General features: G+C 43.6%; 1 protein-coding gene across 1 annotated transcript in view; it reads right to left on the minus strand.

Moving 5' to 3' along the window:
* Nucleotides 1–16,589, minus strand: part of CIP2A (cellular inhibitor of PP2A) — a 172,627-nt gene extending 156,038 nt beyond the window's left edge. Inside the window, exon 1 of the mRNA XM_082247297.1 lies at nucleotides 16,365–16,589. Coding sequence (XP_082103423.1) covers nucleotides 16,365–16,466 — 102 coding nt within the window. The 5' untranslated portion in view covers nucleotides 16,467–16,589. The remainder of the gene's footprint in view (nucleotides 1–16,364) is intronic.
* Nucleotides 16,590–22,162: the final 5,573 nt, after the last annotated feature.

Consider the following 22,162-nt stretch of genomic DNA (forward strand, 5'->3'; position numbering starts at 1 on the left):
TATTTTTGCAAAATTGTCGCTCTTTTTTTGTTTATAGCGCGTGATCAAAAAATCGCACAGGTGATCAAATACCACCAAAAGAAAGCTCTGTTTGTGGGAAAAAAAGGACGTCAAATTCGTTTAGGTACAGCGTCGCACGACCGCGCAATTGTCCGTTAAAGTCATGCAGTGCCGAATCGCAAAATACCCCCTGGTCTTTTAGCAGGAAAATCCTCCGGGGCTTAAGTGGTTAAATGATGTCTCAAGCCGCAATTAAATCAGAGGTCCAAATTCCACAGATCTGTGGCTTTAAAATTAGTAGCGCAATGTCAAAGCCACAGAAGAACTGTTCATCATAATCGTAAAGCAGCAGAAATATTTTTTCATTCGTCTTAAAAAAAAAAAAAAAAAAAAAAAAAAAAAAAAACACTGTCACGACATTAAAAATGGGCATCGGTAAATGATATCGGGGAGTACGTGAGAAAAAGTATCAGTACTTGCTCTTTTGGGGTGCCCTGTCAGCGCTTCTTGTCCTAAAAGTGTCCCTATAGCAAGCTGCAAAGTATAATAATATAGAGTTCCCTACAGCAAGGTAAAATAAAACTGCCTTTAGAATCACTTCAAATCACTTCCTTTTCTTAGCCAGGACTACTTGTCCCATAAGGCATTGCTCCTCGCACATTCACATGCTTGACAACATGTATAGAGGTCGTACTGACATGTATGGAGGGTAGGAATGGGCTTGGGCGTGTTCAGGACCCTGCCAGAAAGCCGACACTGCACACGGCTAATCACAGGCAGCGAGACATTTCCTAAGAGATTGGGAAATGTCTCACTGCCTGTGATTGGCAGATCAGGCTAGTGGGATCCCGAACATGCCCAAGCCCATTTATAATGGAGGGTGTACTGAGCTGTAGGTTCGCTCCACTGTGTATACCAGGGGTGTCCAAACTTTTTTCAAAGAGGGCCAGATTTGATGAAGTGAAAATGCGTGAGGGCCGACCATTTTGCCTGACATTCTTTGGACTATTAAAATTAAATGCAAATTAACTATTTTATGCAAAGTTTATTGCAAACGGCATACTTTTCATTTCGTCACATGGATGACTAATCTAAACAGGTGTAAATCACTCTGCCTTTCATATCTGAAGGCCAGATGAAAAACAAATGCAGGAAGCTGAAATATATGTCAGGAACATTGTAAAGTACATTACATATTATTGGTAATTAAGTTTTTCTGTCAACTTTTAAGTTAAAAAATATGAACAGGAACATAACACCAAGTATACATGCTGTGTCCAAATATATTCATAACTGATTTAGACCAATTGACATTAACTGATATTGTACAATGTAATCATCTCAATTCGGAGCCTGCGTGATCCTTAATCAGTCACGTGGATGGAGGTGTACTGAAGTGTAGGTACGCTGCACTGTGTATACTGACACGTACGGACGGTGTACTGAGCTGTAGGTGTGCTGCACGGTGTATACTGACGTGGATGGAGGGTGTACTGAAGTGTAGGTACGCTGCACTGTGTATACTGACACGTACGGACGGTGTACTGAGCTGTAGGTGTGCTGCACGGTGTATACTGACATGGATGGAGGGTGTACTGAAGTGTAGGTACGCTGCACTGTGTATACTGACACGTACGGACGGTGTACTGAGCTGTAGGTGTGCTGCACGGTGTATACTGACATGGATGGAGGGTGTACTGAAGTGTAGGTACGCTGCACTGTGTATACTGACACGTACGGACGGTGTACTGAGCTGTAGGTGTGCTGCACGGTGTATACTGACGTGGATGGAAGGTGTACTAAAGTGTAGGTACACTGCACTGTGTATACTGACATGTACGGACGGTGTACTGAGCTGTAGGTGTGCTGCACGGTGTATACTGACGTAGATGGAGGGTGTACTGAAGTGTAGGTACGCTGCACTGTGTATACTGATGTGTTTTGGGGTGTACTGAGCTGTATGTGTGCTGCACTGTGTATATTGACATGTTTGGGCAGTGTACTGAGCTGTATGTGTGCTGCACTGTATTTTCGGATATGTAAACAAATAATGCATTCTGTATGCAGGCCAACTAATCGATTATGAAAATAGTTGACAACTATTTTCATAATCGATATCGTTCTTTCAGCCCTAAACGATTATTTTCATAATCGATTAGTTGGCCAATTATTTTTTTGATAATTGGATAACCACCTTAAACAAAGTGTCGTGTATAATTTAGTCAATATGTAAAGTTTAGGAAAAAAAAAAAAAAGGCAATTTATTCTTAAATATCTATATGCAGTGGTAAATATTAAATAACCAACTATATGGTTAGGGAGCAAAATCTCTAATCCACTCTTAGAATAACAGACAGAAGAGATATACTGTATATACCATTAGGCCTCTTGCACACAATACTCCTGTTTGAGCATTTACTTTTTCATGGGTTTTTTTGTATGTATTTGAGCGTATTTTCGCGCATATGCATTCGCACAAATGCACAGAAATGTATTCGCACATTCTTGTTCTGCACATTTTCTAAATGGCCATTTGCACACATTTGTAATGTAAATTACTGACCAAAAATTTAGATTTTTCTATTCTGTTTTTACTGAAGAATGAATGGCGCTTGTTTACGTGCCTGTGTGCATAGGCACATTGCAATTATTGGGCTGTATTTTAGCTTAGTTAAAAAAAAATAAAAAAAAAAAGCTGTATTGAGCTTTTTCAAGCTGCAGTGTGCAAGAGGCCTTAGGAGGTTGAATCTGGTAGATATCATCAGACTCAGATCACATTTTTTATTTTTTTTTAAATAAAAAAATGAAAAGATTGTTTTGCTGATTTTCAGACATAAAACTGTAATATATTATGTATGACAGACTCCCTTGTCATATAGGAAGGTGGCTTGATAAAAGCTACTTGCGTCTGCTGTCACTTATGCTGGTCATACAAAAACAATGTCTTCCTTCAAAAAAAAAAAAAATTTAATTTTAAGAACGTTCGTTTGATTTTCTATTCGTTAGTGGCGTCAAATCGGCGTTAGTTTTCGACCAGTGACAGGAAAATTCAAAAGGAAAAGAATAGAAAACTTCTTGGTCAAAGGAATTTTCAGACAGTATGTGATTTTCATTCAGAAATTACATTCGTTTTAAAATGGAATGTTAAAAGCAAGTGAAATTTTCAAACGACATTCTTTCATTTAGCGAATGTACCAAAGATTCTTCGTATAAATATTCTAGTCCAAAAATCGATACATGTATGGCCAGTATAAGGCTCAGTTCACACTTCTGCAGTGTGCTTTTGATCCGTTTCTGCAGTGCTTTTTGCGTTTTTTGGACACGCTATTTTGCATTTGTGCTTTTTTTTTGGCCAATTTGTTGTTGGGCAGATTAAAAAAGGCAAATCGCAGCAAAAAAAAAGACAGTTTTAGCATTGAAAAAAAAAAGCCCTTTACCCTTTTCAAATACGCAGCGGCTGAAGAAAGTCTAGATGTGAATGTTTCCCATGGGAAATCATGCTAAATTAACCGTAGTGCATTTCTGCAAAAAGCAACAAAAAAGACGCATAGGTGTGAACCAGGCCTAAGGGGGCTGGTAGCAGCAGCATGCTTTTTTTTTTTAAAAATCTGTCACAATGGGGTTAAAAAAAAAAAAAAATAATAAAATTAGCCCTAAAGCTATATGAGGGGTGAAAGAGAGATTTTCTTTTTTTAAGGATAATGATAATTCTAAATACAATGCACAATACTGTTAAAAGTTTACTTTAAATGTAATTGTAATGCCTTATATTGCCTCCAGTCTGTCAGCCTTCTTCTTCAATGGGTTTAGATGCGGATCTTCCCTGCACACAGTCTAACGTGATTTATTTATTTTAACAAACATGTTATACTTACCTGCTCTGTGTAATGGTTTTGTACAGAGCAGCCCTGATTCTCCTCTTCTGGGGTCCCCCACTGACTCTTCTGGCTCCTCCTGCCGAGTGTCCCAACATCAAGCTGCAAAGTATAGTACAGTATAAAGTGCCCCTATAGCAGGGTTAAAAAGAAAAAAAAAACACCTTACCTTTCCTGCTGCTGATCTCCGCTCCTAGACTAGGCCCAATCATCTGTGGTACAGTAACTTACAGACCTTAAGGCTACATTCACACCTGAGCGTAGCGTTTTTCGCGCGTTTTTTACCGCGATTTTACCGCGATTTTTGCCGCGATTTTTACCGCGATTTTTGTGCAGGCGTTTTTAGATTCAATAGAGATCAATGGAAAACGCCTGTAATCTGCCCAAAAAGAAGCTCATGTACTTTTTTGAGCGTTGGGCGTTTTGTATACAGCTTCAAAACGCTCAGATGTGAACAGGGGCCATTGAAATGAATAGGATTTGTCTTGTTGGGCGTTTTGAGAGCTGATCCTAGAGCAGAAAAACGCCCCAAAACGCCTACATGTGAACGGAGCCTAAAACTGAGCTAAACCTACCTTTCCTTTAATAGTCCTTTCCCTCACTGCCATCTTCTTCTGCATGCCAGCGTTTGGCCATCTTAATTGGCTGGCATGGGATGACGTTACTCCTGCACATGTGCAGGAATCAGTCATCCCATCTTACAGGGTCTGTGCTGGCGTAGTAAGCCAAGCTACACATGCGCAGCGCAGTTCACATGCTGGAGAATGCTGGGAACAGGCAGGTAGGCAAGCATATTTTCTTGTAGAAGGATATTGTTCTTGTAGTGGAACTTTAGTTTGCAATGTGCAATAATTTAACCACCTCCCGCCGCGCTATAGCTGAAAGACGGCTACAGCGTGAGCTCATATTACCAGGAAGTCGCCTGATTCCATGATTCCTGTACGCTCCCTGCAGCATGCATCGGCACAGATCTCTGACCGCCGTGTCCTTCGGATCACAGATCGGGGTAAAGAGCCAATCCCAGAGCTCTTTACCATGTGACCGGCTGTGTCCAATTTTAGCTGATCAGTATAAACAGGATTTGATGGTTATCAGCACTCCTCTCCTCATGCTGACAGTGTGTGATGAGAGGAGAGCGGATAACTGCCAAATCTACACAGGGGACATCTACACTGATAATCAGGGCACAGATCATTAGTGTCCTGATTATCAGTGCAGCCTAAACAGTGACCACAAGTGCTGCCTGTCAATGCCCATTAGTGATGCCGATCAGTGTCACCTCATCAGCGCACATAAGTAAAGGAGAAAAATTACTTATTTACAAAATTTTATAATAGAAACTAAGAAAAACCTTTTATCACAAATTAGTCTTTTTTTTTCTTTGTTTAGCAGAAAAATAAAACCCAGTGGTGATTAACCACTTCAGCTCAGGAAGGTTTTACCCCCTTCCTTACCAGGTCATTTCTTGTGATACGGCACTGCGTTATTTTGACAATTGCACAGTCATGCAAAACTGTACCCAAATAATTTTTCCCCCAACAAATAGAGCTTTCTTTTGGTGATATTTGATCATCACTGCAGTTTTTTTTTTGTGCTAAAAAAAAACAAATTTGGGGAAAAAATAATTTACTTTCTGCTATATCCAATAAAAAAAATTTCTTCCTCAATTTAGGCCAATATGTATTCTGCTACATATTTTTAGTAAAGAAAAAAAAAATATATAATCAGAATAAGTGTATATTGATTGGTTTGCGCAAAAGTTATAGCATCTACAAGCTATGGGATATATTTATGGAACTTTTTTTTTTTTTTTTTTACCAACACCGGTGATTAGCAACTTATAGCAGGACTGTGACGTTGTGGCTAGGGATGCACCGATCCGATATTCGGATCGGATATCGGCCCCGATACTGGCAAAATAGCTGGATCGGTAAAATTTAGCAGACCCACGGGCCGATCCGGGGCGTCACTACTCTCCAGGCTTCTGACCCTCCCTCAATCACTTCAATAGGAGAAAAAAAAGCGTTTACTCATCTAATTCTACAGTTGCAGGCATTCTTCTTCTGTTTAGGGGGGGGGTCGTCTTTCTTTCGGTATCCACATCACTGGCTGTGTGATGTGGACATTTCCTAGGTATCTGCCGATCCCGAAGTATTATTTTGTTATAAGCTCACAAAACAGTACTTCCGAATCGGGATCAGCAATTTCACAAAGCAAAAGATCGGGATCGGGACCAAAAATCGGATCAGTGTGTCCCTAGTTGTGGCGGTCAAATCAGACACAATGACACTTTTTTGGGAAACCACTGATGCAAATACAGTGATTGTAGTGCTAAAAATATGCACAATCAATACCTTCACTACTGACAGAATGGCAATCTGCCTTGTTTAGATAGGCACACTGCCTTTCTGCTTGCGTCCCGGCACACATTGACTCCGCAGTGTCCAATCACAGTGGGAGTAGGTCGCCGGCGGAGTGCCTCAGACCGAGCAGTGCAGGATCATGTACTAGGTACACATGATCCTACGTAGGAGAGCTGCCTCTCTCTAATATATATATTATATATAAAAATAAATATCTATATCTATAGTCAGGTCCATAAATATTGGGACATCGACACAATTATAATATTTTTGGCTCTATACACCACCACAATGGATTTGAAATGAAACAAACAAGATGTGCTTTAACTGCAGACTTTCAGCTTTAATTTGAGGGTATTTACATCCAAATCAGGTGAAAGGTGTAGGAATTACAACAGTTTGTATAGGTGCCTACCACTTTTTAAGGGACCATAAGTAATGGGACAATTGGCTGCTCAGCTGTTCCATGGCCAGGTGTATGTTATTCTCTCATTATCCCATTTACAAGGAGCAGATAAAAGGTCCAGAGTTCATTTCAAGTGTGCTATTTGCATTTGGAATATGTTGCTTCCAACTCTCAATATGAGATCCAAAGAGCTGTCACTATCAGTGAAGCAAGCCATCATTAGGCTGAAAAAACAAAAACAAACCCATCAGAGAGATAGTGGATTTGGTCACACCTAATTTTTTTGCTGTTTGGAACATCCTTAAAAAGAAAGAACGCACTGGTGAGCTCAGCAACACCAAAAGACCCGGAAGACCACAAAAAAACTGTGGTGGATGACCGAAGAATTCTTTCCCTGGTGAAGAAAACACCCTTCACAACAGTTGGCCAGATCAAGAACACTCTCCAGGAGGTATGTGTGTCCAAGTCAACAATCAAGAGAAGACTTCACCAGAGTGAATACAGAGGGTTTACCACAAGATGTAAACCATTGGTGAGCCTCAAAAACAGGAAGGCCAGATTAGAGTTTGGCAAACAACATCTAAAAAGCCTTCACAGTTCTGGAACAACATCCTATGGACAGATAAGACCAAGATCAACTTGTACCAGAATGATGGGAAGAGGAGTATGGAGAAGGAAAGGAACTGCTCATGATCCAAAGCATACCACCTCATCAGTGAAGCATGGTGGTGGTAGTGTCATGGCGTGGGCATGTATGGCTGCCAATGGAACTGGTTCTCTTGTATTTATTGATGATGTGACTGCTGACAAAAGCAGCAAGATGAATTCTGAAGTGTTTGGGGCAATATTATCTGCTCATATTCAGCCAAATTCTTCAGAACTCATTGCATGGCGCTTCACAGTGCAGATGGACAATGAACTGAAGCATACTGCTAAAGCAACCAAAGAGTTTTTTTAAGGGAAAGAAGTGGAATGTTATGCAATGGCCAAGTCAATCACCTGGCCTGAAGCCGATTGAGCATGCATTTCACTTGCTGAAGACAAAACTGAAGGGAAAATGCCCCAAGAACAAGCAGGAACTGAAGACAGTTGCCATAGAGGCCTGGCAGAGCATCACCAGGGATGAAACCCAGCATCTGGTGAGGTCTATGGGTTCCAGACTTCAGGCTGTAATTGACTGCAAAGGATTTGCAACCAAGTATTAAAAAGTTAAAGTTTGATTTATGATTGTTAATCTGTCCCATTACTTTTGGTACCTTAAAAAGTGGGAGGCACATATACAAACTGTTGTAATTGCTACACCATTCACCTGATTTGGATGTAAATACCCTCAGATTAAAGCTGAACTTATGCAGTTAAAGCACATCTTGTTTGTTTCATTTCAAATCCAGTGTGGTGCTGTATAGAGCCAAAAAGATTAGAATTGTGTCGATGTCCCAATATTTATGGACCTGACTGTATATACACATACATACATACATACATACATACATACATCACACAGTATTTGGTTGGCAAGCGGTTAAACACCAAAAATAGTCTCCAAAAAATAAGAATTTTGTTTGGGTGCAGGGTTGCATGACTGCACAAATGTCATTCAAATTGTGTCTAAAGCCCCGTACACACGTACTGATCATCGGCCATGTCTGTTGAAAACTGCAAAAGACTGCACACAAATTTTGTCGGCCAACAACAGCCGACTGCAGAAGTGATGTCATGTGATTGTTAACTTTCCTTGTCTTTTTTCTTTTCTGAGCATACCCAGTCTTGCTAATCTGCTGTCTGTCGGCCGAAATCTGTACTGACTGGCGAACAATCGTCCGTTCTGGTGACGGACAACAAAAATTTTAAAGTCTGCACGACAGATTCTGTTCGGACGAAAATGCGCTGTCGGAAGCATCATACTAACAAGCCTACAATCGGCCGTCAGCCGAATATTTACGGCCGACAATCAGTACGTGTGTACGGGGCTTAAAAGCGGACAACTGGCCTGGGCAGTAAGGGGGTGAAAGTACCCAGTAGTCGTTATAGGCTGCCTAAGGCACCAAAAAGCTGCATGTACTATTTTTTGTAACACAGCACAGGGTAAAGCATTACTTTTCACTGTGGTACACTGCAATGCACACCACTGACAAGGTGTGCTGATGAATGAAAGTCCAAGCAAAATCTAATGCTAAACCTGCTCTGTGCCACATTCTAAACCTAATCTATTTAACACAGAGTTTCACTCATAGTTACATAGTTAGTGAGGTTGAAAAAAGACATCAGTCCTTCCAGTTCAACCTATGATGTGTATGTGTGTTTGCTGTTAACCGTACATTGTATACCCCTGTATGTTGTGGTCTTTAAGGTGTCCATCTAATAGTTTTTTGAAACTATCGATGCTCCCTGCTGATACGACTGTTTGCGGAAGAGAATTCCACATCCTTACTGCTCTGACAAAAAGAACCCCCTACGTACTTGAAGGTTAAACCGCCTTTCCTCTAGTTTTAGTGAGTGGCCACGTGTCTTATTGTATTTCCTTTCTCTGAATAGTTTGTTCCTTATGCTAGGGTCGCCAGTACAGTATTTGTACATTGATATCATATCCCCCCTCACTTGTCTCTTCTCCAGAGAGAATAAGTTCAGTGCTTGTAGTCTTTCCTCATAGCTGATGTCCTCCATTCCCCTAATTATTTTTGTTGCCCTTCTCTGGACTCTTTCCAATTCCAGCACATCCTTCCTGAGGACCGGTGCCCAGAACTGGACAATACTCCAGATGTGGCCGGACCAGAGTCTTGTAAAGAGGGAGAATAATCTCTTTATTTCTGGAGTAAATCCCCTTTTTATTACATCCCAGTATTCTGTTGGCTTTGCTTGCAGCGGCTTGGCATTGCATGCCACTTCCAAGCCTGTTGTCTACCAGGTCCTTTTCCATCTTAGATTCACCCAGAGGTTCCCCCCCTAGTGAGTAGCTTGCTTTCTGGTTTCTGGCACCCAAGTGCATTACTTTACATTTTTCAACATTAAACCTCATCTGCCATGAAGTTGCCCACCCCATTATTTTGTTCAGGTACGCTTGTAAGGTTTCCACATCCTGCATAGAAGATATTGGCAAGCTTAGTTTAGTATCATCCGCAAATACTGAGATTGTACTAGATATCCCCTCCTCTAGATCATTTATGAATAAACTAAACAGGATTGGCCCCAGGACAGAACCCTGGGGGACCCCGCTTTCCACACCCGTACAATCTGAGTACTCCCCATTAATCACCACCTTTTGAACTCTCCCCTGGAGCCAGTTCTCTATCCAGGTAATCACCTTATGGTCCATACCTACCTTCCTTAGTTTGAACAGTAAGCGTTTGTGGGGAACGGTGTCAAAGCCCTTTGCAAAGTCCAGATACACCACATCCACAGGCTTTCCTTTATCTAGGTGGCAGCTCACTTCATCATAGAAGGTTAATAGATTGGTTTGGCAAGAACGATTTTTCATGAATCCATGCTGATTACTACTGATAATACCATTTTCATTACTAAAGTCTTGTATGTGGTCCCTTAACATCCCCTCCAAAATCTTGCAGACTACTGATATTAGGCTCACTGGCCTATAGTTACCCGGGATATATCTCGGCCCTTTTCTAAATATTGGTACCACGTTGGCTTTTTTCCAATCAGCTGGCACCATACCCGTCTGTAAACTATCCTTAAAAATCATGAATAATGGTCTGGCAATCACCTGGCTGAGCTCTTTAAGAACCCTCGGGTGCAAGCCATCCGGTCCCGGTGATTTATTTATGTTAAGTTTCTCTAGTTTAGTTCTAAGTCTATCTTCTGTTAGCCATGGCAGTACTTCCCGAGGTGTGTTTAGTTTGGCCTTACAAGCTAGGTTAGTGTAGCCCCTCGATTCTTTTGTGAAGACTGAAGAGAAGAAATTATTTAACACTACCGCCTTTTCCCTGTCCTCTGTGGCCAAATCTTTATTGTCGTCTTATGGGGCCAATGTGTTCTGGCCTCGCTTTCTTACTGTTTATATACTTAAAGAATTTTTTGGGGTTCTTTTTACTCTCTTCCACTATATGTCTCTCCTGTTCCATTTTAGCCGCCCTGATTTCGTCTTTACATTTCTTATTACACTCTTTGTAATGCCTGAATGCTGCCAATGACCCCTCAGTATTTTTTGAAGGCCTTTTTTTGAGTATTAATATGAATTTTTAAGTTGGAGTTTAGCCACCCAGGGTTTAGTTTTGCTCTTTTAAATTTATTTCCCTTTGGAATGCACTGGTCAATCCCTTTGTTTAGTATGCTCTTGAAGCACTCCACTTTTTCCTCCGTGTTCTCTTTGTTCCCAGGGTTCTATCCCATTTGATATTTTCTAGCAGAGAGCACAGTTTTGAGAAATTGGCTCTTTTGAAATTCAGTGTTCTTATATTACCTTTATGTTTCCTATTACTATGATTAATATTGAAACTAATTGAGCTATGGTCGCTGTTTCCTAAGTTGCCCCGTATCTCTATATCCATGAGCAGGTCTGTATTGTTGGTAATCAGTAGGTCAAGTACCGCATTGTTTCTTGTTGGTGCGTTCACCATCTGACCCATGAAATTGTCCTGCAAAACATTTAGGAACTGCCGAGCCTTGGCTGAGTGTTCCTTCTGCCCAGTCTATATCTGGATAATTAAAGTCCCCCATTATAATGACATTTCCCATCCTTTCTGCCAATCCTATCTGTAAAAAGAGGTCTGCCTCACCCTCCTCCCCCAGGTTGGGGGGGCCTATAGCATACGCCCAATATTACCTTCCCCACAGTGCCTTCCCTTTGAAGTCCTACCCGTAGGGATTCTGCCTCGTCCATAGCTCCATTATTAATATCATCCCTCATATTTACCTATGCACTGTTCTTAATATACAGACATACCCCTCCCCCTTTTTACCTTCTCTAACTCTGCGATAAAGGGAATACCCCTGAATGGTCGCCATCCAGTCATGAGAGCTGTCGAAACAAGTCTCAGTTATTCCCACAAAATCTAAGTCCTCCTCAAACATCAGCAGCTCCAGCTCTCCCATCTTGTTGGCCAGGCTTCTGGCATTGGTATTCAAACCTCGTAATTTTGGCCGTTTACATATATCCTCATTTGATGTTTTTTAGGCTGCTCTTGTGATTTTTCCCCCATACCCACCCTGGGTTTCGGAGCTCCGAACACCCTACCGCTAATGTCCCCATTTGTGCCCTCTGAATCTTGCTTTCCACTGGCTTGCTTCCACTCAAAAGTGGAACTCCGCTGATCTGCTTTAACAGGTACCCTTCCCCACTTCCTGGGAGACACTGCCGCAGCGCTGTCCCTCGGAAGTTTGGCCCCCTCCTTTTTCCTCTGACGCTGGGCCAATTAAAAAGTGCAGCGCGCTCTGCGCACGCGCAGTAGGGAACAAGCAGTGAAGCCAAAAGGCTTCACTGCTTGGTTCCCTTACCCTGGATGGTGGCGGCGGCACCCGAGAGCCGATACGTAAATCGGCTTCGGGTGCCGACATCGCGGGCTTCCTGGACAGGTAAGTTCTACTATTTAAAAGTCAGCAGCTACAGTATTTGTAGCTGCTTAATTTTATTTTTTTTAAGGGGGGGGGCGGAACTCCGCGTTAACCTTGTAAAGCAAAAATCTCTGTATTTACCTTTTCTGCACCGGGTCTCCAGCGGTGGAAGCTCTGTGCAGGAGAGAGCAGACAATGGCTGGGAAACACCTGGTAAGTGACGTCACCCCTAGAGTTACTATGGTGCTTCCATTGTTGGATGCCTCTCCTGCACCCACCCACCTCCACTGACAGCGGATGCTGGGACCGGATTGGCTGCAGAATAGGTAAGTACAGTGATTTTTGCTTTACAGGGTTAGAATGTGGCACAGAGCATGTATAGTGTTAGTTTTGCCTGGACTGCTATTTGAATAAATGGCATCACAAGTATACCAATTCACAAAAAATACGTTTTTGCATACAGTATTAACACTGTGAACTCAGCCTAAAGCTGGGTTTACACTAGATTGCTGGGTTTTTCCAGGTGTTTTTTAGGCAAAAGCAGGTACTAGGAGGAAACTGGCTACAAGGCATGAAAAATGCCTTTTGTGTACAATTTTCTGGTGTTGAAGTCTACAAGGTCACAAAACATAAGATCCTCCCCCTAGGAAGCACCTGTTTTTCATTGGTGTGACAGCGCATAGCTGAGACGTGACTGGGCCATATAGGAGAGAATGAAAATCTTATTGTGGAGCGTTGTCCCTCTGGAAACCTGCTGACCGATACATTAAAGTCCTAAAGCAGTGGAGCAACCAGTGGAAAGACATGGCATCCAACAAGTTATTCTTCAGGCACAATAAATATGACCTATTCTTTACAGGGAGTGGTGATATACAGATTTTATAATCACGTGACAGTTACTTTAACCGGTTGCCGACTGCGCACAGTATATTTACTGCGGCAGTCAGCCCCGGCCAGGCAGAGTGACGTAGGTCTACGTCGCTCGCCTGTCACTGGGATTTGAGCCAATAGCGGGCGAGCGCGCGCCCGCCTCGGCTCGTTCAGGGAGGAGTGCGGGCGTGTGACCGGCGGACCCGATGTCCGCCGGTCACACTACGATCGTCGGTAAAGCGGGAGAAAGGCAGAGCGGCTTATGTAAACAAGCCGCCTGTCATTCTCCCCTGTGTAGAAATGGAGATCAGATGGTTCTACTAAGTAGAACCGTTGATATCCGTTTTTACACTAGTAGCCATGTCCCACTACAGTTAGAATCACGCCCCTAGGACACACTTAAAGCGGAGTTCCAGCCATTTACTCACCTGTCCAACGGTCCAGCGATGCGGCCGCCGGAAGCCTCGATCCTCTCCCTCGGCGCCGGCATCACTGCTGTGGGCACCCGGCTGTTACAGTTTGCGGCTTCACAGCCGGGTACCCACTGCGCATGCGCGAGTCGCGCTGCGCGCCGTGATTGGCCGGCAATCTTCTGGGACCTCTGACGTGTCCCAGAAGATTGCAGGGAGGGAGGGGGAGAGGAGAACTTCCGCTCAGGGCGCCGCGGCGCTCCGAGCGGAAGTGGGAGCGGGTACCTGTCAAAACTAGGTACCCGCTCCCCCCCCCCAAAAAATGACATGCCAAATGTGGCATGTCGGGGGGTCAGGACTCCCTAAAGCGAAGTTCCACTTTTGGGTGGAACTCCGCTTTAAACCCCTCCCTGTCCAATACAGTTAACCCCTTCCCTGCCAGTGTCATTTTTACAGTAACAGTGCATATGTATAGCACTGATTACTGCAGTAATGTCACTGGTACCCCCAAAAGTGTCAGTCAAGGGTCCGATCTGTGCGCCGCAATGTCGCAGTACCGCAAAAGAAAAAAAAAAAAAAAAAAAAAAAGAAAAAAAATGCAGATCGCCGCCATTACTCGTTAAAAAAAAAAAAAAACACCAAAAATGACAAAAATCTTTCCCTTTGTTAGTAAACGCGATAACTTTTGCGCAAACCAATCAAAATAAGCTTTTTGCGATTTTTTTTGGGGAGAATTTCATATAAAAAAAAAGTGAAAAATATTGTTATTTTTGCAAAAATTACGCTCTTTTTTTGTTTATAGCGCATGATAAAAAAAAAAAAAAACCCTGGTCAGGAAGGGGGTAAAATCTTCCGGGGCTTAAGTGGTTAAATGTGTGTGAGAGAAACAGACCTTTTTCTGACAATCCTTTACTTGGCGGGCATGGTAAAGTGGTTGTAAACCTCATACATGAAATATGAACAAAGCATATCTCTCTACAGTGTGTACTTGTCTCAATCCAGAGCACAAAGGGTCCTTTGACACTGGCACTTCAATATAGTTGATTCTGCTTGTTCAGCGGGGGGGGATAAAAAAATCCCTGTTGAGCAGGCGGATGACAGGTCTGTGTCCTCTTCGCTGTTCAGAGCAGACACAGACACAGCCCCGCTCTCTTCTATGGGGAAATCAGATGGAAACAAACCGCCTTTCCGTTTCCATCCGATCTGCCAGACAGATGGAAAATTGGACCACCATTCGTCTGTTTGTTGCTGGCAGGATTGGATGGCGGCAGGGGTCAGCAGACATGTGTCTACTGACATCCGCTGCTCCATAGAGGACAACGGAGAGCGTGTGAAAGGACCCTTAGCCCTCGTTCACATTGGAGCGATTTTTCATGCGATACATATCACAGCCTATTGTCATCAATGGCACCATTCCAATTAGTGTGACGCCACACCGGTCTGCAAAAGAAGTTCCTGCACTACTTTAGCCGATTTCAGGTGCGACTTCAACAGACATCTATGCATGAAGCAACACAGATGTCTTTCAAGTAGTACCTGAAATTGCCATGACCTGCTACTATGTGAAGTAGCAGGATGTCAAAGTAGCATCAATGTGAACCAGGGCTCAGTGTAATTTCTGTCTGCTGCTTTGTTCCTCTGCTATCAGCATGAATCACTTCTGACAAGAAAAAAAAACTGTGAAAGGGGAGGGACCTCCGGTTGATTGACAGCCTCAGCTCTGTTCCAATGCACAGGGGTGTGTGTCTCTTCCCACCAATCAGCTCGCAGACCTCTCCTTACTGAGCTCTGCAGAGTGTGACTTTAGCTCTCCGCCCCCTTTTTTTCTTGACAGCTCAGACAAGCTTTATAAATTCAGCACTTTGAACAGGTGTAGAGAAGAGAAGACTACAGATAGACAGGTACAACTTATTTAGGATTGGGTATACGTAAGGGTTTAAAACCACTTTAGAGTGAAAGTAAAGGCAAAGTTTATTTTTAAAGTTTTGGATGGAGTGGAAAGGGATTAGAACCCCTGACAGTTTTTATTGCTGTGTCCCAGTTAGTGATAATCTCCTAATTTTCCTAAATTACAAGTGAAAGAAAATACCAAATGTTGAGCTGTCACTAGGGATTAGCTTGGGCTCACAGAGATGCTCTTCTGAGCGGAACCTGCCTGAAAGTGGTCACCTGTAATGGGCCAGTATTCTATGGCTAGAGCATTCCCCACTAGCAATGGGCTTGGGCGTTGACGGATCAAGCCCGCCAGGAAACTAGCACTGCAACCACCAATCATAGGCAGCGTGTGTATGTGCAGCTGCTGTCTGCCTATTATTAGTGGTGTGCAGTGAAAGATTCCTGGTGGGCTTGATCCAAACGTGCCCAAGCCATCACTATTCCCCATCTTGCAGACGCACGCACACACACACCCCTGAATTATTGTGGCTGCAGATCGGAGAATTCCCCTGCCACAGAGGATTGGCCCATTACAGGTGACCGCTTCCTGGTAGGTTCAGCAACGTGGGTTCCAAAGAGCATCCCAACACATCCAAGCTCATCCCTAGTTGTCACGAGAACAGGAATAGAGGGGGAGTCAGCCAATGGGGACACTCACTTTTCAGGAATTTCCTTGCACTTCCTGTTGTGACTATGGGAAAGGAAGTGAAGGGAAATCACCCCAGTGGGACACAGGGAAAAAATAAAATCTGGCAGGGCTTATAATAAAATTGCATTGCCTCTAGTTCTCCTGACTTCAATAATGAGAGCATACGGTTGAGGAAAGACAAGTCCTCCTTATGTATATGCATGCTGCAGGTCAAGGACAGTGTCTCCCCCTCCAAGGACAGGAAAGGATTGCAGCATGTGGAAGCAGAATGGCCAGCATGCTGTGCAGCCTCTGCCTGGTACACTGGGTCTCGTATACCGCTCATATACGGTCTAGGCTGGGTTCCTTTACCTCCAGCTGTCTCTGCACGGCAGCCCCGTTCGCTTCATTCTTGGTGCTTTTGTACTGCGCTATGGCCAGCAGTAAGCTCTTCATACAGGAGGCTGGGTCCATACTTCCAGCTGACGGTTCCGTACACACAATTAAATCTCGCGCTCTAAACGTTCATGTTTTTTCACGGCAGGATGTGACGTATAAGCAGGAAACAGGCGGCCAGGTCTGCAGGGAGCTTGTTTCAGTGCTCAGCTGATGTGTACTGCGCATGTGTGAGTCCGTCTGACGATCAGATACCTATTGCGCATGTGGGAGTTCTTCCAGCGAGACCCACAGTGCTGGCGGATGCTGCCTGCTAGGGTCTGAGTGAGAGTTAGTCACGTGGAAAGTTTTAGCTATGGGTGTTTGAAGGTACATATCTTACCTGCTATTTCTACACTCAGTTACCCAGTCTAACATAGAGATACAAAATTGTTCATGCATGTAGTGAATATTTGTTCAACGTGACTCAGAAATTTCCAGGTGGCTAGCAATGTCAACTCGTGCATGAGAGGTGTACTTCAGTCTAGGGCTCTCACCCTTTCACGTGGGGCGGATCCACTCGGTAGACTCCGCTAGCTCAGCGGGGATTGCTCAGTTGATCCCTACTGAGCAGGCGGATGGCAGGTCCGTCTCTGCTCACTGTGCAGACCTGTCAAGAGTCCCGCTCTCTATGGGGAGATCGGATGAAAACGGACAGCATGTATTGCCCATTCGTCTCCACTTTAAGACCAGGACTATTTTTGACACTTGGTGTTAAAAGCTAAAATCTGTTTTATTTTTTTCTAGAAAACTACTTAGAACCTCCAAGCATTATATGTTTTTTTTTTGTTTAGCAGAGACCCTAGAGAATAAAATGGAGATCGTTGCAATATTTTTTATCACACCATATTTGCGCAGCGGTCTTCCAAACGCAATTGTTTTTTGAAAAAATTCATTTTTTTAATTAAAAAAATAGGAAAACAGTAAAGTTGGACCAATTTTTTTCCATAATGTGAAAGATAATGTTACGCCGAGTAAATGGATACCCAACATGTCATGCTTCAAAATTGCGCACGTGCGGGGAATGGCGACAAACTTTGGTACTTAAAAATCCCATTGGCCACAGTTTAAAAATTTCTACAGGGTAAATGCTTAGAGTTATAGAGGAGCTCTCGCTCTAACGATCGCGGGGATACCTCACATGTGTGGTTTGAACACCGTTTACATATGTGGGCGGGACTTTCGTATGCGTTCGCTTCTGCGTGCGAGCTTATGGGGACAGAGCGCTTTAAAAAAAATTTTTTCCTATTTATTTTATTTATTATTTTTGATTTTTTACACAGTTCAAAAAAAAAAAAAAAATGATCATTGTTATTCCTATTACAAGGAATGTAAACATTCTTTGTAATAGAAATAACCATGACCGGACCTCTTTGTTGTGAGATCTGGGCTCAAAAAGTCCTCAGATCTCACAAGTACATTTAAAAAAAGACAAAAAATGGTTAAAAAAGAATCGGCTCTTTAAGCCAGTTGCTAGGCAACAACGTTAGACGCCGCTTTGGTCCTCCAAGACTATAGAGTCGAGTGAGGGCCATCTTGCCCTCACTCGACTTCCTGTCTAAGAGAATCCGGGACCGGATCGTTTTCCCCGCTCACGGCGGGTCTGGTAGGCGGGGAAAAGGACGGGGACATGGCGGGAGGAGGGGTGGGACTTCTTCCGCTCCACCATAAGGGTGATCCCGCCGCGAATCCGCAGCTGGGACCACCCTTACCTGAAATCCGATCGCCCGCTGTTTTTAAAAATTCCGGGGTTATGGCAGCTATCTGCTGCCATAACCATGGTATTTAGCGACAAAGTAGTGACATGCATCTGCGGTGGGCGGTCAGTAAGTGGTTAAGTGGATCTGATCGGATCGGATGACAGACGGGTGTTGGCGAACACATCTCAGCTGACATCTCCATAGAGGAGAATGGGCCTGAAAAACGGACAGGCGGACCTGACCGGTCCGATTGTCTAAAAGGGGCCTTAGGGTTGTGTTTTGAATGCTGCATTCGGGCTTCAGACTGCTGGAAACCAGGACACATTTAGATCGGACTATGGCTTTCCAGCAGAGTTGCTGGCTGCAGTTGTCTAAGCTGAGAGTGTGTTAAACTCTTACACACTGCCCAAAACCAGCACTAACCCCCCCCCCCCCCCCCCCCACACACACACACACAGTGGGCTTGATCTGCTCCTCTTCCTCCCGCCCCTACCCCTCTGTGTCTGCCCACCCGGTGCTGTGCCTCAGAAGACTAAAGGGGTGGGTGAACTCACCATCCATCCATGTCTGTGACTGAAGTCTCCCCCCTGCCTCTGAGTGAGTACACTAAGGTATATAAGGGTTCTCAGAGCGCCCCTTACATCAAAGTTCCCCTTTACACCGGAGGCCGCAGTGTTCCCCCTTACATCAGAGTTCTCAGTTAATCATTAATGTAAGCGGAGTTCAGCTTTATGTGTCAAAATGAAAAATCACAGTTTGTCTCCTTTTATTTTGCAGTTTTCAGTGCTGTCACATGACTTCTATTCCTCTTCCTGCTGAGTCCAAAAGCAGCAAGCGGGTGTGGTTACTGAAAGCTTGTGACATCACTTCCAGGCAGGGGCACTGTTCCTGTGTATGAAAAAAGAAATATATAATCCCCGCTATGGCTCAAACCCTCCACTATATAAATATTGGGCGTAGGGCCTAACTACATATAGCGAGCTGCTGCCCCCCATTACCCACCACAAGAGTGGGGTCTGTGTTAGAAATAAAGATATTGGGTAGAGGCGCTGCCCTAAATATTCCTACTTGCCAATACCATGGGTGTATTAGTGGTAAAATTAAATCTCAAACATAATTAGTAAATATTGAATGCTGTAAAACTGTACCTTATAATGTACTAAAACTATATAAATCCTTATATTATTGTGAAAGTAATCACAATGCAATGCAAATAATCATGTGCAAAATCACAATTCTGTGCAAATCATTGTGTGCAAATTATTACAATCTGTGCATATAATTACAAAATCAATGGGCAAAAAGTTCATGCAAAATCGTAATAAAGTGCTGGTGGTAAATATCCTGAAAAGAAAGATCCAAAAATTGTCCAAAAACTTTTTTATATATAATGTGTCCATAAAAACATTCACATATGTGATTGCCTTAGTATCGTTGCTGGACTTGCTGAACCTTATAGTTCCATCCCTGGGGGGACATTACAGTGACTCAACACAGTGAAAAAGACTCAGTGTTTCAACATGCAGTGAATATAGGTGTCTCCCACTTGTGCCCCCCACCAGGTATCGCACTCACCAGAGGTCCTTCCCCTTTCAACAGATTATATCGCTTTAGACAAATATACTGGTGTTACTGCCTCCTTCACGTCCGCTAACCATTGGATCCCCTTCACTATGTCCTCCAGTTGTTCTTGGTTGGAACATAAATCACAGCCCCCATAGTGTAAATCCATTTAAAATGTTTTATTAAATAAAAATGCATACACTTACCTAAAGGTATAAGGTGAGAGATGAGGTGATGCTTCCGCGTTCCTCGACTGAAAACCGAAAGTGACATAATGACGCTAGGCTCCACCCTACACGTTTTGTCACTCTGACGTTATCTGGAGCCGCACAATCTTACTACACTCCCAGTGATTTATACTGGTCAGTATCCTAGCTACCCGTAGGTGTGCATATAGTGGCCATATTGCTGCCCGCATTATATACACTGCATTCAGCGATACCTCAGCCCCCATATTAAAGGTCATTAGTGTGTACTCCAGTGCAATTCACAGACAAATAGTCTTATAAAAATGTTTAAAAGTATTGTTGGCCCATTGTTAATAGGTACTATACCAATACTGAGAAGATACTTAATTACAAATAAATGTTCCGGAATAAAAAATTAAAAGTAAATAAAAATATTTTTTTTATTTTATTTTTATTTATTTTTTATTTATATTTATTTTTATTTTTACTTTTCATTTTTCATTCTGGAACATGTAACTCACATGTATTGAGCAATAGAAAAATCGATCTGTATCATTCTAAACTTTCAAAAATGTTCCTTTGTACCTTATTCCTTTCAAATATTGTGCCAGCCATGTGACACCCACACAGACAAATGCGGGAACTGCACAAATACTGGCAGCCGCAACCACCCGCACAGAGAATTGGGGGGACCCGCACAAATACCAGCAACTAAAACCACCCACACAGTGAAATCGGGGACCCGCACAAATACCAGCAGCCGCAACCACCCACCCAGAGAAATGGGGGACCCACACAAATATCACCTGCCGCAACCACCCGCACAAATACCAGTAGCTGCAACCACCCGCACAGGGAAATGGAGGACCCGCACAAATACCAGAAGCCGCAACCACCCACACAGAGGAACGGGGGACCCACACAAATACAGCTGCAACCACTCGCACAGAGAAATGCGGGACCCCCGCACAGATACCGGCAGCCGCAACCACTCGCATAGAGAAATGCAGAACCCATACTGGGAACCTCGGTTCATGTGCGGGCTGAGATTTAAAAAATAGTGCAGGGACCTCTTTCCTGCGTGTCGCCGGGCATGGCAGCCTATTCAAATGAATGGGCTCTCGTGCCCCGTGCAAACCGCCGCTGGAATGGCCCTACAGGTCTGAACCTAGCCTTAGGTCCGGGTCACACCACATGCAGTCCAGTGCATTCTTTTTCCACATCAGAAATGCATGGATAGTAGGTTACATGGTTTCCAATTGCATAGTTCACAACAGTGCAGTCAGTTCCAGTGCGTTCCAGTTCTAGAAAAAAAAAAGTAGAAAATGCTGCATTTTTCCTGCACTGAACTGTATTGGAACACAGTAAAATATATTCTTTATTATCAGTGACCATTGGAGCTGGGATGAGCTCCCTCCCTTGTTGGAACTTCCAGCTGCGGATGTTTGGGATTTACACTCCGCTTTAGTGAGCTTGAGCGGTACACAAAGCAGTCCAGGGTCTCAGGGGACAACCGGGCACCTCCTGGGTGCATCAACGGCTACCCCCTTTAGCTGCAGAGGCAGCGCCTGGAGGGGTGCACACATGCAGCCGTTACACAACCATGGCATGAATTTTACCCCCTGTTGAATACGACCCTTAAAGTGAATGGCACTGCTCTGCAAGCACCCCACAACTGCATGTAATGCACACGGTTGCGGCATGCTAGTACAAGGTTGACGGAGGTAAAGCAGGCAGTGAGGAGGTAATACACCGCTTTCCTACCGCCTGTCAAATGCTTTCTGAAGAGCAACCCAAATGCTGATCACTCTTCCGAGATCAAAATGTAAGCAAACCCTTTATTTATTTATTTTTACAGTTTTCAGATTTATTTATTTTTTACATTTTTACCAGCCTTGTTGGGAGGGCTTTGGTGAAATATCAGAGGTCAAAAAGGACCCCTGAATGTGTCACTTTTGAAGCAGAGAAAGGGACTGAGGACAGTGATTCCTCCATCCCTTTCTCTGCAGCCTCAGCTGCAATAGATAGTGAATGAATGTGAAGTGCTCTGTGCTAAGTGGCTTCCTGTTCATTTACAAACTTTAGCATAGTAAACTGTGTTTTTCTATGCTTCAGTTATAAACCGACACAGAAGCAGTCGGTACTGATCACTCACTGTGTTATTTAGGAAAGGAAAGACCCAGTAGGTATAACATATTTACCGGCTCCATGCTCTCCATACTGAACCTCTGTGCTCCACAACATCTGACAGCCAGTGGGAAGGAGAGAAGGACAGCTAGCAGTG

This window comes from Pelophylax lessonae (assembly GCF_965119305.1).
Source record: "Pelophylax lessonae genome assembly, chromosome: 2".
Classification (NCBI taxonomy): Eukaryota; Metazoa; Chordata; class Amphibia; order Anura; family Ranidae; genus Pelophylax; species Pelophylax lessonae.